This window comes from Lepidochelys kempii, chromosome 1 (genome assembly GCF_965140285.1).
Source record: "Lepidochelys kempii isolate rLepKem1 chromosome 1, rLepKem1.hap1, whole genome shotgun sequence".
Classification (NCBI taxonomy): Eukaryota; Metazoa; Chordata; order Testudines; family Cheloniidae; genus Lepidochelys; species Lepidochelys kempii.
Genome location: NC_136380.1, coordinates 340,199,876 through 340,217,700, shown reverse-complemented (window position 1 = coordinate 340,217,700; position 17,825 = coordinate 340,199,876). Strand labels below are relative to the sequence as shown.

At 39.5% G+C, this 17,825-nt stretch overlaps 1 protein-coding gene across 5 annotated transcripts in view; it reads left to right on the top strand.

Moving 5' to 3' along the window:
* Window positions 1-17,825, top strand: part of CELF2 (CUGBP Elav-like family member 2) — a 713,903-nt gene that overhangs the window by 324,674 nt on the left and 371,404 nt on the right. For 4 of the 5 annotated variants that reach the window (XM_073328795.2, XM_073328796.2, XM_073328793.2 and 1 more), the window contains one exon: window positions 16,322-16,357. Coding sequence is in view for 2 of the 5 variants with exons in the window: in XM_073328793.2 (XP_073184894.1) it covers window positions 16,322-16,357 (36 nt within the window). In the remaining 3 variants the exon portion in view is untranslated. Of the gene's footprint in view, window positions 1-16,321; window positions 16,358-17,825 lie in introns of those variants that run through there. The other variant, XM_073328797.2, reaches the window with a different exon arrangement.

Below are 17,825 nucleotides of genomic sequence, written 5' to 3'. Positions count from 1 at the left end.
ACGTGACATATCTTCATGTAGAAAAAGCTGTGGCATACATTAAATTTAATTGCTGCTCCTCTGTGGCTTAAAATTGAGGGTGGCTTCTAGTAAATTTAATTACTTCCCCCTGCAGCTTGCATGGTTAGTAATCGGGGCAGCTTCTAAACAAAGATTTAGTTGCTATCTTTTAATGAATGGGAAGTGATGAGGAAGTATTCTATAAAATACAGACACACAACATACCTTTTATACCAACCTTAATTTAATAATGATGATAATAAAAAAGCAAGCTGACTGTAACATCCAAGTGCAATGTTTCAAATGTTACTTTCTTTTAAAAAAGCATTTTCCAAGCTGAATTTGGCCTTGAAGCATTTAAGCAATGAAGCCTTCAATTTGTTCAAGTTCCTTTACAGATTTATGAGGTGAAACAGGTTAATGACAATTTTTTTTTATAGAGTGTTCTATTGACTATAGCTGGCAGATCTGACAGTTAAAATGAAAATTGTTCCAGAAGCAACTTGAGTCAAACTAATTATTGGAGATGTTATAGGGATGTATAATTATATTCACCTTTGAAAAAAAGAAAGGGGGAAAAATTATTACAAATGTGCTTTTTAAAGAACAAGTGGAAAAATAAAAGCTGTAATTGTTCTTAATTATAGTTAACTGTAATTGCACACAATTGCAATATGCAGCACATCAGCCGTAGATTACGAAATCCTATATATATATATATATAGTGCACAAGCAAATTCAAGAGAAGAGCGAGAGTTTTATGAATGTTATGTATAATTTAGCTCTTTTACTTTTGATTCTATCCTTGTTGATTTGATTTTGGTTTTCATGGTTATTGTAGGGAGATAATTGTCAATGGGGTGGTTCTGCCACCGTGAGTTATCCTCTGCAGTTGAGTCAAAATTATCACCTTCCAAAGGAAACTATCACAGTTTTTAGATTAAAAACTGATGCTTGGACCTGCACTGGCCAGATTTTCAAGGTATTTAGGCACCTATGGATGCAGAAAAGAGCCTAACTCCCATAGATTTCAACCTGCTTAGGTGCTTTTGAAAATCCTACTTGGTACCCATCTGCCTAAGTACCTACGTATAAATGGTTCAAGTCATTAACTTTCAGGAAAAGTGTTCTTGGGCTAAAATCCATGAACTCGGGTACCTAAAGTTAGGTGGTGGTTTCTGTATTATTGTAGCTCACGAAAGCTTATGCTCAAATCAATTTGTTAGTCTCTAAGGTGCCACAAGTACTCCTTTTCTTTTTGCAAATACAGACTAACATGGCTGTTACTCTGAAACTTGTCACTCAAATAAGAGTCCTAATTTTTCAAAAGGGTACATGCAGCTCCTGTTAACTTCAGTGAGACTCAGATCTTCTAAAACATCATGCTGCTCTTATTGGATGTGTAAATATGGATTTAGGAGCCTGGACTAAGACACCAGGTTTTGAAAATATTGGCATTGATATTTTACTTACAAAATTGGTCATTTCTAATATCAGGTTAGAGGGGCATGTGCTTATGTAAACTATTATTCATCATTGTACACATGACTTTGATGTCCATTCTTGTACATCTTTGAACGCTTCAGATGGACTCTACCACCTCATCTGCCTTTGCTGGGACTGCTTCTAATATTTCAAATCTCTCGACTTCTTCATATTGTTTCTCTTTTAAAAAGACAACCTGCCACAAAAGTGTGATTGGCCTTCCTTCTAAATTGTTTGTGCAGAATTGACAATATCCAGTCTTGGACTGCAGCAGGTTTCAGATCTAATAGGTCACTAATTTTAAGACCAGAAATAAGTGCTGTATAGTTTTGGAACCATAACGTTTCATTTATTTTTGCATGCCATCAGCTTGCTTAATGCATGTACAAAGGGAAATTATAGTCCCAGATCCAAGCAGCTGTCCGTCTAAATCATGCTGCATTGTGGTTTGGGGACACAGGGCAAATGTCAGTTCTTTAAGAGACGGAGATATGTTTGGGAGATAATCAATCATTCAAAGGTTTTTCAGAAATATTGCAAGTTCTGAAGAGAATCATTCAATCAAGATAAGTAGTAGGTGTTGCACAAGGAGTTTGAGAACCGTTCCGGGTCTAAGGCATGACGCTCAAGAAATCTAAAGACTGGAAGGGGGAAAAGGGGGGTAAATAGGGGTGGTTAGGTGAATGTGCAGGTAAGGAAGGGATGGGAGTAAAGCTGAAGGTATGGGTGAAGCTATTTTTGGAGTTAAGGATAAACATTTTGAACTTGTTGCAGAAGAATTAGTAAAGGGAGAATGGAAGGAGAGCAGTCATGGCAACTGGCAGACTCTGAAAGAGCTCACATGGCTGCACTATAATGTTAGCATAACTGTTACAGGGCTCCTAATGAGCCAATTTAAGTAATATTGCTTGACAGCAGGGGTTTTTTTTTTATGCCTCTTCATTAAACAGAAAATATATAAAGGCTGACATCCAAATAGCATCCAATTTGGATACAGTTTTATCATTCTGACATTAAGTATAGATGGATGGATTGACCCTGATCTGAACATCTTGAAGGATAATGCTAGTTAGTGGAAGCTACTTAATGTGGAATTAACTGTGTATACATTTGTGTATGTGTCCCGGGAAAAGCTGATTCTGAATGCAAAACATGTTCACCAGTCCCCTTTGTTAATACACAGCATTGCTTGTGCTCTCCAATAAAATATTATTTCTGTGCTACTTCTGTAATTACATTTAATAATCAGCTCTCACAGTCCAATAGTATTAAACGTAGGAGTCTTTTCAACAAACTATGATAAATAGCTGTTTGCAGAACTGTTGTACTTGAGGAAGCTTTATAGCTCCCTTTGTAAGATTTGTCATTTTCCTAATGCAGCTTCAAAAAGCTCCTAAGCTTTGCTGTGTGGCTTCACTCCCCCCCGCCCCTTTTTGTCTGTGAATGTAGCTGGGTAAATGAAGCTTAATGTGCCATTTCCAAGCACTATGACACTCCTCCAGGGCTGGTTACATTTACCATTGCTAAAGTCTAAATAAGTGAGTTTTAATGAGCAGGATGCTTGCTAATAGCAGATTCACGTACTTAGTAGTCCATGGTATTTAACTGTGGTAGAATTACAGACCATAAATGGTCTGATGATTAATAGATGTACCTGCTATGTATTGCAGCCTGATAGTTCCTTAATGGCACAAACTATCTTAAGAACATACTATTGTTTGGAGGTTCATGTGGGAGAAAAGGCCTAGCTTAGATGTATGTCCTGCTGGCATTTAAAAAAATCCATAAAACCGGACGATCCTGGAGCGGCAGGCCCGGGACTACAAAGCCGTGCTGGATCTGAGGAGCAAGCTGGAGAATGAGATCAGTCAATACAGCCAGCTGATTGAGGGAGTGACAGACAGGCTGCCCGAGGCAGACCATTAAGAAAGTGGTGGTCTCCGCCCAGGAGATTGTGGATGGGAAAGTGATTGTGCAGCGATCAGAGGAAGTAATTCAGTAAACAGGCAAATCTCAATCTGCTGCTGCTGCATTTAGAGCTCCTTTTAATCTGCTTTAACAAGCCAGGGTGTGGGATGCATTGTCTTCTGTAGAGGTCTGTGCTCTGCTGTGATTGGAATACTGCTGAATAAAGATCTTCCAAGCACTTTAAAAATAAATAAATAAACTAGTGAGAGAAAAGTAGTACTTATGCACTTTGGCTTCCCCAAGAGGCTTGGTCAGCAGATTCTCTTTATTTAGAGCTGAAGAAGAGTTCCATGTAGCTCGAAAGCTTGTCTCACCAGAAGAAATTAGTCCAATAAAAGATATTACCTCACCCACCTTGTCTCTCTATTATTCTGGGACTTACACAGCTATAGCAACACTGCAGAAACTCTAGTAGGTTGGTTTTGTTTTGTTTTTTTTTGATGCAGGCAAAATGACCCAATAGGCCAGATGCTAGCCACATTCTTATCCATTCTCACTCCATTTCTGTGCAGTGGCAGAATTTGACCATATTGTTTTAAATGGTTCGGGGAGAGGGGGCGGGGGACGACCAGAAAAAACCCAAAGCAGCTGTGGATGGAATAAAGAAAACCCAACTGCCACAAGTGGTGACTAAAAGAATTGTGGTATGTGGTGAGTCATGGGAGAATCAGGTACCTCAATCCAGAGGGATAGACTTCAGGATACTTATGAAAATCATGCAAGTCCTGGAGCTCTCATTCCCCGCTCAGCCCCATTTTTGTTAGTGAAAGTCATGGACAGGTCCTGAGCTTCTGTGAATTTTTGTTTATTGTCCGTGACCTGTCCCTGACTTTGACTAAAAATAACCCAAACAAAATCTTAACCTTACTCATTATCTCCATCACCGCAAAGACTGTGAAGTCAGAAGGGACCATAATGATCATCTGTGGCCTCCTGGGATAAGAGTGCGGGGGAATAATATCAGGAATAAAAGAGTTAATTGGTGATTGTGTATAATGGCTTTGTTCTTGATTTAATCAATAAGGTTTAACACACAATAACCATCACAACAGATGGACAAAAGTTTAAATATGTTAATGATGGAATACTAAGTATTATTTACAGTCATATTATTTTAGTGTCCTATTATCTTCATTGCGTTTAGCCTGTTTCTCCCAAACTGTTCAATCATCTTTGTCCCAGAGACAATGCAATGGGGCCCTGAGAACAGATTTTCTCATGAGATTTCAGGTACTCTCTCATTTCTGCTGGGCCTGAAGTGCAGTGAAAGTAGCTGCTCTCTGTATTAAAAGCAGGAAGTAGCAAAAATATTGAGCCTATTGTCTTGTGTTTGGCACCCCAGTTTTGCAGAACCAAGAAGCGTGCATATTAAATCAGAGACCCCCAAAGTGTCCCCTCAGATCTACTAACTAATCTAGTTTAGGTGCTCCTAACGTACTTCTCCCATTGGTATCTAATCTAGATCCAAACTCCCCTTAATTTAAAGGGTGTACAAATATCCAAAATATCCAAATATCCAATATCATGCACGTGCCCACGTTTCTTTGAATAAGGTTCTGATCAGCATTTGAACCTCTACGTACTTAAATCTCTCAACATTATGGTTTTCCCATCAGTAAATTTAATGTAATAGTTTCAGTCCCATGATATTTCTCTAGATTAGAGGCAAAAATAAACTTCTTTAAACATGGCACTGAAGGAAAATCAAGGGTTACTTTTCCAAAATTACAGCACTTGACTAAGCTCAAATCTCCCTCAGTAGTGCCAAGTCAGTGTGGGTTAGTGAAAATGTCCCATCCCATGAAATCCCCCAGGTTTTAGGCTGTTACAGTGTGTAAAATCCTGCAAAGTCCATTGATTAAACCCAAATCTAAATTAAAAGAAAAAAGGAAACAAGTTAATGATTAAACTGAATGTGTACAACATTCTGCATATTTTATCCAATAAAATGTAAAGCTTTTTTAAAAAACTGACAGAACAGATTACACATTCGAGAATGAGTATTTACAGTGTAATAAAAGCTTGTCTTCAGTACCAGAAGATACATGTACAGAGTTTATACAGAACCTTAGCAATCAGAGGTGTAAAAGACCATAATAGGTCATACTCCATCCTTCTGCGTAGGTATGCTTACTTCTTGAAGTACTACTTAGGTTTAGTGTTTGGTCTATTTTGTATATCACAATGATTTAGAGGTCATGTGAGGTGTTAATAATGACATATTGAGAGCCGAATTCTGCCTTTAGTTCTAAAGCTGTGCAAAGTCTCAGTTATACAGAGTCACAGTCTGATCCCAAACGATTATTAAGATCTCGGGCTTAATTCTCAACTACCCTTGTTGTCACGTATATGTTGCAGTCTGATTTACTAGCATTTTACCTTCAAGTGACAACACAGCGTGCAGGGCTATCGTAGATGGAATTAAGAAATTATGACATCCGATATCTGGTGAGAGTCACGCCCTCAAACTTTGTAGAAAGATGTGTGTAGCTAGCACTAGTGGGAATTCTCCCTACCTACCACAGTAGGGAAATAATAATCTGCTCTGCTCCATATGGGAATAGAGGAGAGGAATGTCATCAGCACCATCACTATCCATGGAGCAATTACAGACCCCTGAGGCTGCTGGAGCATCTCCGTCCCCGTTTTCTCTCTGTATAGGTAGGAGGAGGATAGGGGGATCCCCGACAGAGCAAATCTCCCTGCATGATCCTCCCTACAGTCCCTTCTGTGTCCCCAGGGAGCTGAATACTGCACTTTGCCTGTGATGATCTGTGGGCCCCCTAGCCTTTTTTCTTTGAGTCCTGTTGTCAGCCTTGCTCACAGAGCCACACCAGTGGAGCCTGCACATACACAGAGTAGGAAGGTCTTGTAGCTAAGGCACTGGATTGGGAGCTCTAAGTTCGATTCCCACCTCTGCCACAGACTTCTTCTATCTTCTTGAGTAATGTACCTAATCTCTGTGCCTCCATAACCCATCTGCAAAATGAGGGTAATACTGCCTCTCTCCCACTGTTTTTGTCTGGCTCTTCTCTATGTAGACCATAAGCTCTTTTGGGGTGAGGGTTGTCTCAAAATACATGTTTGGTCAGTACCTAGTACAAGGTACTAGTTGGGCCTCTCCTAGGGTGACGAGAGAGTGTGAAAAATCAGGATGGAAGTGGAGGGTAATAGGTGTCTATATAAGACAAGGCTCTGTGTCAAGGGGTGCAGACTCACCTGGCAGTGCCTGCTGCTGGTCGTCTTGAAGAATTAGCATCTAGCCTCCAGAGCGCCTCCTTCAGGCCGGTGTCTCACTGCCCCTTTCACTGGGTGCTGCCCCCTGGCAGTACCCCAACAGTTCTGGGTCTTCCTCTCCCAAGGGAGCCCTCACCCACTATCCCCACCTCGCCTCAATCTTAGGCTACTGCCGATCACCAACTAGCCCCCGCTTCCTGGGGCAGATTGCGGTATAAGGGGGTTTGGACCTGCTTCCTCTGTCTACCCGTGGCTGCCCCTGCAACCCCTGTACCTAATAGGCCTTCCCAAGCCCGAGCTCCCCGGCTCCCTTGGCCTTTCTTCCCCAGCCCTGCTCCCAATCTAGGTACTGTTGTCAGCCCGTGCAGCCAGGTCCCTCTCTCTCTCCAAGCTAGAGAGAGAGTCTCTTCTGGAACTTCTGGCTCAAAGCCTTTATAGAGCCAACTGGGCCCTGTTTGGGGCGTGGCCCCCAACTGCCACCACTTCCCCCAATCAGCTGAGGTTTTACTCCCTTCCCCTGCCCCAGCCCTCTGCAGCTTTTCCAACCCCTTCAGGGCTGGAGCGGTTGCTCACCCTGGTACACTCTGAATATTGGGACTGTCCTTATAAAATCGGGACATCTGGTCACCCTAGCCTCTCCATTCTACTGTAATGCAAATCATAAGGCATGAGAGGTTTTCCCTATAGTGTACTTTATAAAAAGCCTTTTGACCTATATCACATTTCTAAAATAGTTGTTTCTTTAACACGGCCAGAATTTTAGAAAATAAATAAATAAAAATATTCACGTTTAGAAGGATATGGAAAATATGGTATAAGTCTATCGGAATGTATATTGCATTGAGGGCAAATATTCATATTGTTACGTAGTGCAAGCATTTAAACCTTAGTAATATATGCAAGTCAGAAATGCTGGAGTAGCAAAGTTATAATAGCGGAAACAACTGCCTTTATAAAATCATCCTGGGGCAAATGAGAAGCACGTCTGCACATGTTCTCTGTCTTCTCACAGCCAAGTAGTTTTGCAAAGTGTCAGCCTGTACAGAAATAGAATGTCCATGTGAACTTGCTACTTCACTTCCTAAAAAGAGTGTTCAAATTGTGCTTGAACATCAAGCTCAGCAGCAGTATGTGCAAACAGTACTATTGCAAACAGTATCCGTAGCCTTAGTTGAATTCTGTTTCTATTTTTTTTTTATAATTTGGATCGATATCGGTCTATTTTTAAGCAAACTTTTAGATTTTTATTGATTTTATTTTAAACTTGAAGTTGCGTAAAATTATGGGATTTATGCATTTTTTTTATTTTTTTATCTATTTAAATTTTCACGGTTGCAGGAAATTATGGGGGAGTCAGATAATTATTTAATGACTGTAGATGTTGAGATCCAGAAAGTTAAATCTTTATAACCCATTAAAACACAAATTGTCAACATCACATTTCAAAATATACGAAGTAAATGCCTTAAATCAACAAGTCACACCTATTTTTACTATTTATTAGGTAGTCCATTGCTAACTAGCCTCATTCAAAAGTCGAAATCACAGGATTTTGACTCATAAATTCTCAAGCAATATTTTCTTATTTTTTTCTATCTTTAAATTTGTATTATCAATGGAAATATATTTTTTTCATCTGTGTGTGTGTGTGTGTATAGTGAAATCGATGTTTATCAACATTTACCAATTTAAAAATTGAATCCTTCCATGCCTAATTATGATACCCATTTGATAGCTGACTCTATCATAATTAAATGTGTGTGTGTGTTCAATAATCAGGACAGATGTTAGTACTTTTTAACCTTTACACCATGGAAATCCTTGATTTTGAAGAGTAGGTCCATCAGTTGCCATTAGCCAAGATGTTTAGGGATGTAACCCCTAGACCTCTGACTGCCAGAAGCCAGCAGGGGGAAGACGGGGTGAATCTCTCCAAAATTGCCCTGTTCTGTACACTCCCCCTGAGGCTCTGGTACCAGCTACTGTTGGAAAACATGATACTGGACTAGAGAGACTATCGGTCTGACCCAATATGGCAGTTTATATGTTCGTGATGAATTAACCAAAAGTTCTTCAAAGAGTTTTTTTTTTAACTTTTTAAATATAAAATAATTTGTAACCATTTTGATTGTTGCCAGTATCAGTTTGCTTATTTTATAGGGCTTGATTCTGAAGAGGGGGCATTGTAGAAGTATACCAAATAATGAGTGAATGAATACGTAGAAGAGAAAATAGCCATCTTGTAGAAGTCTAAGCCAGTACGATCACGATACAAAAGTGTTTTCTTTTAAAAATTTAGAAGAACAAAACTCAAACTACATACTGTATTGTAATTGTTTGTTCATGGTGATGAAATCCCCCCAAACCAAGGAAGTGTCCATATTAAGATCAGTAAATCCTCTTGTCTCAAAATGGAGTTTCAGTAGGTGCCATTCATTCCTTTAAGTCAGTATTGAACCAATCCCCACTGCAGTGCTGAGATGAGGAGACACAAGACAATGCCTTTGAGGGTGCCATTTTTCAGCTGAGATGTAAAAATGGTCTGACCATTTGTGATCATGAAAGATCCCTTGGCACGTTTCTGCAAGAGTAGAAACATTAACTCCAACGATCTAGTTAAATTCCAGTTTGGGTTGTCACATTCTTCCTGCCTTAAATACCCCCTTCAGTTTTAATCGGATGATTCTTCATTTCCTGTGGTAAGCTATTGTGCAATTTTGCTTTGCACTGTTCAATAGTCACTGTCTTTTCATCTCTCTTAGGTCATGCATATCAGTACTGGGTAAACTAGTTTCTTGTATGTACGTGGAGTCTGGAAAGTTGTTTGTTACGGGTCTGGTTCAAACCCAATTGAAGTCAATGGGATCAGCCCCTACATTATGGAATGCTTTTGACAGGAACTGGAAATTACAAATCTAAATTATTATGATTATCATTATCCACAATGACACGTTTCAGAGTAACAGCTGTGTTAGTCTGTATTCGCAAAAAGAAAAGGAGTACTTGTGGCACATTAGAGACTAACCAATTTATTTGAGCATAAGCTTCCAATGAAGTGAGCTGTAGCTCATGAAAGCTTATGCTCAAATAAATTGGTTAGTCTCTAAGGTGTCACAAGTCCTCCTTTTCTTATTATCCACAATATTACAGGATGCTTTCTTTTGTGTGTTACATCATGCCTATGGCAGATATTCCTGGAGAAATACATCAAGACTCAAATGGTCAAATAGGATTATTTTCTTTTTTAAATTCTTCTATTTTATTCCTTTATTTCCATTTATAAAAAAGGCTCCCTTCTGGGCTACGGGTGCTTGCACAATCTTTAGAAAGCTACAGGACCTGACAATGAGCCAGCTGTGAATTGTCACCAAAATGAAAACCCTTTCCAACTCGTGCTCCTCTACAAATTGCTCCATCCCTCCAATATGACCTGAGGATTAACAAATTTCAGCTTTGGTCAACCAGCAAGTCAAGTGAATTCTATAGTCAAGGAGTGGGACCTGAAAACACCCTCCGCAACTCTCCTGTTTAAACCAGGGCCTGTTGTTCAGGTACCCTCAGCTGATCTCATCTGCACTGTCACACAGTTGTCTTTGACCATGCAAAGATTGATCCTTGAAAGATGGAAAAGCTCTTGTGTTTCAGCCTCTTAATGAGCCTCTTAATTATATGATTAATGACCAAACCAAAGAGCCAGATCCACAGCTGTAATGAATCGACAGCGCTCCACTGGCTTAAATAGTGCTGCACTGATTTATGCCCATTGAGGAATTGGTCCTGAAGAGTTTAATATGGTAGCGGAATAATTTATGTATTTTTTTTAAATATAGAAGAGAACACAGATGGAGATCACAAGGGAATTAGATTAACAGTCCAACTGCGTGTCTGTGTGTCTGTGTTTCCCCCCATTTATAGCCCCATTTATATCGTGTTCAAATCAGTATATTTACATTTTTTTAAAAATACCCACAGGTCTTACTGGAAAGAGGCTGTAATAATTTTCTAAATCCTAGTGGCCAGGTCAAAATGGCTTTTGGAATCCTATTATATAACCTGATTATGGGCTGTCTTTTACTGGGTTTTACAATAGTTTTAAAGCACCATTTTAGAGAAGCGAGAACCATTTCTAAGCATGGTTCTGACTAACATGGTTTGAAATCTACTCTTGATAAATCTCCTAATGTGAATATAAAGGGCTCCTGAGGCAATATGTATAACTCAACACTCCTTCCTGCACCTCAGTTCACCTCTTAGCAGAAGCACAGGCCAGAATTCTGTCCTTTTAGGACTTTCAGAAAAAAAGCAGCACGCAGAGTTAAAACCTTTGAACCGTGAAATGCAACCCCCAAAATGTAGGTGGTGGTAACAGCTGTGAGTCAGCCTCAGTCAACCATACAATTTCTTAGTAAACAAAACAAATACAAACACAACACTTGGCAAACAGCACTGGGAATAGTTTTGAATAACTTTCTTATGCAAAACTATTAGGCAACAAGAATTTTAGTGCTTTTTATACAGATTTCCCTGCTTTTCTAATGGTACATATCGTTGAGTGAGGTTTTGACAAGACACTTACACTTGTATTCTTGGTGTGTGTGTGTGTGCGCACGCACCCCTCTGATTTCACAGGGATGATTTCTCAGTTGTTCTAGTGAGGCCTCAAAACCCAGGTATGTGTGTCACCCGGATTCCCCAGAGCCCAAGGAGAATGGTAACTTCTCAGTTCCCTCCAAACACTCCAGAATTTCCACAGTCTGCAGATCCTCACTACTAGCAGCAGCTTCAATCCACGGTGCAAATATCTGGCTGTTTTTCTCTTTTCCAGTAAGATTTGGGAATCTGCAGCCTGTTTCCAAAGTGATGCAGTTATTGGGATGCAGACTCCTCAGGAGACATATCTCTTGATCCTGGGTTGATCAGCTGCTGAATCCACAGGGCTGGATCCAACTCCCATATTTATAACTTTCCTCCCTCTGAGCTGTGATTGGTTCAGTCGAGTCAACTTTCAGATGGTGGATGTGCAAAACCTGCGAGACTGTTTCCCCTTAATGGAAACTTCTGCACAGCTTCAGAAACAGCTACTGAGCATGTCTAGTAACTGCCACCCCACCTCCCTATGTCTGGATGTTTCTGGGCTCTTGGAAGTTGTTCTGCCCTGTTCTCTCTCCATGTGCAGAGAGACAAAGGATTCAAATAAAATCCATATCTTCTCCCCTCCTTGGGACTGAAGAAAAATCTAACACTGCAGAATAAGCAAGTGGGTTACGTAGAGAAGTCTTGACTTATACATGCCATGTCAAAGAAGGAAGTATGCTCAGTTCAATTTAGATTGCACCTTCCCAAATGGAGCAGTATGATCATTAACTCTCTGATCTGATATCTGACAATTTAAGAGGTTATAACCTAATTTTTATAGCATTGGTAAAATCATGCTCTGGTTTACACCCTTTCCACCCGCCTTAACTTCAGTGAGGTTGTATGCAGTGTTAATCAGCCCTGTATCTTTTACATTGGATTTTCAAGGTCCTCCCAAACTTTTGGCAGGATCTTACAACATGATGTTATGTAGGGTTTTTCCCTGGAGTGTATTTTCTTGCTCTTGTTGATGTATCCAAGACTGATTGACTTATTTTTTTTAATAAACTTTTATTTTTGCTACCGATTCAATAAACACAAATGATGATTTACTGTGTTTGTCACTTGAGGTTAGTAGAAATATGAAAATGAGTTGTATAAATATATGTTCTGTTTCTTGAAACATTGCAGCATGGGTTTCTATTTGTTTTTGAAATAAACCCTTTTTGGGTATTGCTAGATAAGTGACCTGCACCATAAAGAGCGGTTCTTTACTGCACCAGGAATTTACTTTTAGACTAGTATTGGTGCTATTCCCAATACTTGCAGCAGGATATTTACTGTGGTAAATGTAACAACTGCAGACAGTAAATATTCAGTTTTTATTGGCACTCATTGCAAAGATTTATTTATTTTTAGCAGCAGAAACCCAGGTTTATTTTATAGGAATGTCATGTGTTGCGTACTAATTTAAAGGGTTGCTCTTGCTAGGTCTTAATTTTTTTTAATAGGGCTAAATATTTGCTCACACTGCATGAGAAAAATCTTCAGATAGCCGGGAAATTCTCTCTCTTTATTTTTTTTTTAAAAGAAGCTTTTGTTGGAGAGTTATATTTTGGATTTGATCATGATTTCAGAACGTATTATCTTGTTAAAATAAAAAATTGATCTACCAAAATGTGAAATTGACAATGCAATTAATCCTATAAAAAGTTTATGCTGCAGAGAGATGCAAGTCGATTCTTTTTAAATTAATCATTTTAATTTTAAATTAATTTCAAAGGTTGCTTTTATAGGTCTAACTTCTTTACTCTTTGCTATGTTCAGGACTCCACATTCCAGCATTACACTTCTTTTTAATTATCATTCCTTCACCTTGTCATTTCTCAGGGCATGAACTTTGCTTTTTAAAGTACAAGCATGTGGTATGTGGTCAGAATACTGGGCCACATGTTACGATGGGGTTTGTAGAATTCTGGTTTTGATCATATCTTCACCTCTTGTGATTAAAAACTAGGCAGTACCTTTGGGAAAAGGAATTGCTATCTCCTCTCCCACCTCAGGAGCTTTCCAAAAAGTTCTTCTGTAGAAGGGGAAAGGGTGGGGATTACAATATATTACAAAATGGTTAGTACTGAAACGTTAAATGACCCTGTTAATATGTTACACAAAGCTAAATGCATTAGTGACTTTGAAGTGTATAAATTGTGGGTTAAACTTGAGAAATCTAATCTCTTGAAACCAATGCTCAGTAGATCCTAATGGAAATAAATGTCTAAGAATTATAGCTACATAAAAACTCTATACAGAATCAAACCCAAATATGTGCTGCCCCAGTGTAGTCCTTCTCCTCACTCTATTCCCCTTCCCCCCACCCACCCTTTTACATCCTGCCAGGTCACTAGTACTAGTGTACTTTTAATAATAGGTGTCTGAGATAGAGAACAGCTAAATACTTAGCTGACTGATACAACTGGGGTTGAATTTAATGGCAATATACCCCTAACTAGGTCCTTCGGAAGGGCCAGATTGTGGCTGGCTGGTCTGCAAGTGTGTGTGATAGGATGGAGAGCATAAGTCGCCCCTATGCTCCTGCATAGTGGTTGAGTGCAGTCCCTGTATTTCCTGGAGCAAAGAACTCCAAAGAGGACAATGAGATCTGGGGAGATGCCAAGGTTCTACTCCTGTGCACCAGCTAACAGGACTGGTTGTGCACACATTGAGAAGGAAAAGGCCATAGCAACTCACATGGTGCATTGCTAAGCATAGGTGAGCTTCTCTCTGAGCCAGAATTCCACCTGAGCCGCCCAGAAGTCTTTCTGGCTCCACACTGACCCCAGCCTGCCAGATGTGCCTGTATGATTCAGTGAAGACCACAGCTGGGCAATACAAAAAGAGATGAAATTCAGTGTCCAGAAGAGCAAGGCAATGCATGTTAAAAGGAACAATTTTAATTCTTATAGAACCATAGGAGCTTCTCGATTAACTGTAACCACTGAGGAAAAATATATTGGTATCATTGTGGGCTGCTCTAGGAAAACAACCACTCAATGTGCAGCAGTATCCAAAGATGTCAAATTGTATTATGGAAAGGATGAAGAAAAATCCTTACAATATTGCAATGCCATTACCATGCTTTTGTTTTGAATATCCCGTACGCCTCTGGTCATCCCATCTCAGAAAGTATATTGCAAAAAACAACAGGCCTCAGAGGAGAGCAATGAAAATTATAAGAGGCAACGAAAATCTTCTGTATGAAAAGAGATTAAAAAGATTAGGACTACTTAAAGTAGGGCAGAAAAAAAAGAGGTGACTTGGTAAAGGGGTGTGTGTGTGTGTTTGTGTGTGTGTGTGTGTGTGTAATGATGATAATGAATAGAATCATAGAATACCAGGGTTGGAAGGGACCTCAGTAGGTCATCTAGTCCAACCCCCTGCTCAAAGCAGGACCAATCCCCACTTTTTGCCCCAGATCCCAAATGGATTGAACTCAAGGATTATACTCACAACCCTGGGTTTAGCAGGCTAATGCTCAAACCACTGAGCTATCCCTCTGAAGGTAGATCAAATTTAACCATTGTTGTAATACAAGAGCCAAAGCGACACCCAACGAAAAGAAAAGGCAACAAATTTAAACTGATAAAGCTTTTTGTACAAAGCATAATTAATGTGACCCTTGCTACCACAAGGTGTTATTGAGGCCAAGAGTTTAGCAGGATTCAAAAAGGATTATTGATATAAATTTATGTTAAGAATACAGCAGCTGTAGCAGACCAGGTAGAAATCTGAGATCTTCCATCATGCTTTATGATGGCAAGGGTTCCTACATTTTTCTGTGTGGACTGCCTTGTAAGGCCGAGGATTGCTTGTGAGCCAGATGCCCTCTCATTTGTGATTCCACAGCGTACCTATGACAGTTACATCAGTTGCTGACATGGAAAACTACTGTTAGGAAAGCATGTAATGTCTTTTAATGTCTTTCAATGTCATGTTAGGAAAGCGTAGGCTGTCTTGCAATGTCTGGAAATGAGGAGACAGCATCATGTGACCAGTGGCCTCTCTGCAGACAAGTGTTCACAGGCCATAGTTTGGGAACCTCGGCTTCGGAATATCAACGGAAGTTAGAAAAAAAACCTTCTGATTGTTTTTCTCCATTGTGTAGGTTTAAGTGGTTGTTTGAAACCGCTGGTAGTGGACGCCTTAGAAGGCAAGGTGCTAAACTAGGTGGACCATTGGTGTGGTCCAGTATAACAGTCCCTATGGTTTTTGGGTTTTACACAGAGGGCGGGAGGGAGGAAAAAAAAAAACCTAGTTAAAAATTCCAAAATTCAGTGAATGGTTGGATGCTGGAATAAATCCAGGCCAGATGGATTTAGAAGGTGGAGAGCAGGTGTAGTAGTATAGTGATAAATTTATATATACACCACTTGTGTGGAGGTGATAGCCATGAGATGAACTGTGATAAATCATCCACCTTAGCCAAGCCTCCCTGCCTTCTGCTCACCAATCCATTTCCCCTGAGATTTATTTCCAACCCAAGAACAGCTTCAAGCAGACCCTTTTTTTTTAAATCACATCTACCTGCCAAGTACCAGCCTCCCAAATCTGGTACTTCCCACCTAAAAATTACCGCTGCCCAAAGCCTAGAATGGGAAGATTCAGTCCTGAATCAGAGGTACTTCTGTAACATCACAGTGTCACAGATTTAGGATCCAATAGCTGGTGCAGAGATAGAAGGTGGGAGCTTTTTGCCATTGCGAAATGGGCCCACTGCTTGGTTCTAGCCCTAGAGGAAGCTGCAGGGTTGGAATTTAAAATAGCAATATAATTTTATGGATAGAAAAACTACACCTGGGTAATGTAGCAGTCAGAAACTCACACTAATAAAAATCTTTTGTATTGCTCTCCACCATGATGCATTTTCTGTTTATTACATGCTTGTGCATATTCTCGCATGGGACATCAGCTCCACATATGGGGCGTGCATGATCTTTGCCTTTAAAATGTTATAACCTCTGTAAACACTAACCAATTTTCCCTTTGGTATATCTTACAGAGAGACTGCCACAGAGTTAGCTGGAACATTACCAAGGTAAGCAAGCTGTTCTAAACTAATCTGTATATCTGCTTCTGGTAGCTGCTGAAAGAAGCACAGCCTCTTGAGCCAGAGCATCATTCTTTCATGTAGAAACCTGTCAGGGTGTGGGGAGGCAACATGGGTATATGGAGAAAACAGCATTTTGATTTCTTTGCCCAGTAAAATGGCTGTAAAGAGCTGTGCACCCCCCCCCCCCCGCAAAACGGATCATTTTTAAATCAACATGTTTAAACCGCTTTGAGGCTCAGCTCAGTTGGCTACCACCTGAAGAAACGGATCCCAGATTTGGTTTCCTGCCATGTTCAAACTATGTATGTTGTAGGTGATTTCGATGTTGCCTTGTATTTTATCAGTAAGGGAAAAGTTGGTTGTGAAGATCCAAATGTTCTTTCATTGGGAAAGCAGAAGAACCATATAGATCCGATCTTCCAACCTTTCAAAGAATGGGTGAGAGAAGACTACCTCCTTGTGGTCAGAGGAGACAAATATAAGACTGTAATCATGGAGATGAAAATTATTCAAACCACTGAAAAAATATGGGGTGGCATTACATTCTGAATATCAAGGAACAATGCATGTGTTCCTTTTGCATCTCATTTCACCCCAGCTTCTTTATTATTGAATTGTGTGGGGTTTTTTTTAACAAGCTTAGTTATTTTTCGGTGAATATTATATTGTAGTTTGACATTTATATTCATAATGAAAATATGTAAAATGCAAACCATAAAATCCTCTTTGCAATTATAAAATCATTTTTTAACAACATGGTGGTAAAGATATTTGACACATCAGCTATGTCTCATTCTAAGGCAGCTAAAAAAAATGCTTAACTTTTTTGGAGGGTCATGTGAGATCCAAATGTTTGTTCATTGGACAAGCAGGAGAACCACATTTGTTTATGGTGAGAACCATGGCTTGACTTAATTCCAACATATAGTAACAAGGTGTATTTTTCCTTCATTTGACAGATATTTTTCTTTGGTTGTTTTCCAGGAATGTTTGCAGGTACACACAACCTAGCTTGAATATAGCTAGGTCTTTCAGCTATTATTCTCTTTTTAGGTTTTCTGTCCTTTATTATCTTCAAATGTGCAATGAAATATGTTGGTGCAATTTAACAAGGCATCTGAAATTCTGTTTATTCTCTGGCTAATGATCTGTGTGGTACATGACACTTAGGGATTTTTATTCTTTGTAGTCATAAAGGAATGCTTACAATTCTGCATCTGGGAAAAATGAAAATAGAGATTCAACAGCAGCTGACTAGTTAATCCTTGCTTGAAGACACTGGTATTTACTATGTTTCATAATCATTTAGTTGTGTCATTTTCCTTAGTTTTAGGGGTAGAGTATGTCCAATCTGATTGCACTGCATGTCATTAACTTAACTTTGACTTGCCATTAGTTGACAATATGAAGTGAAAATATGAAACCTTTGTACAGCAGAAGTGAATTCTACCCT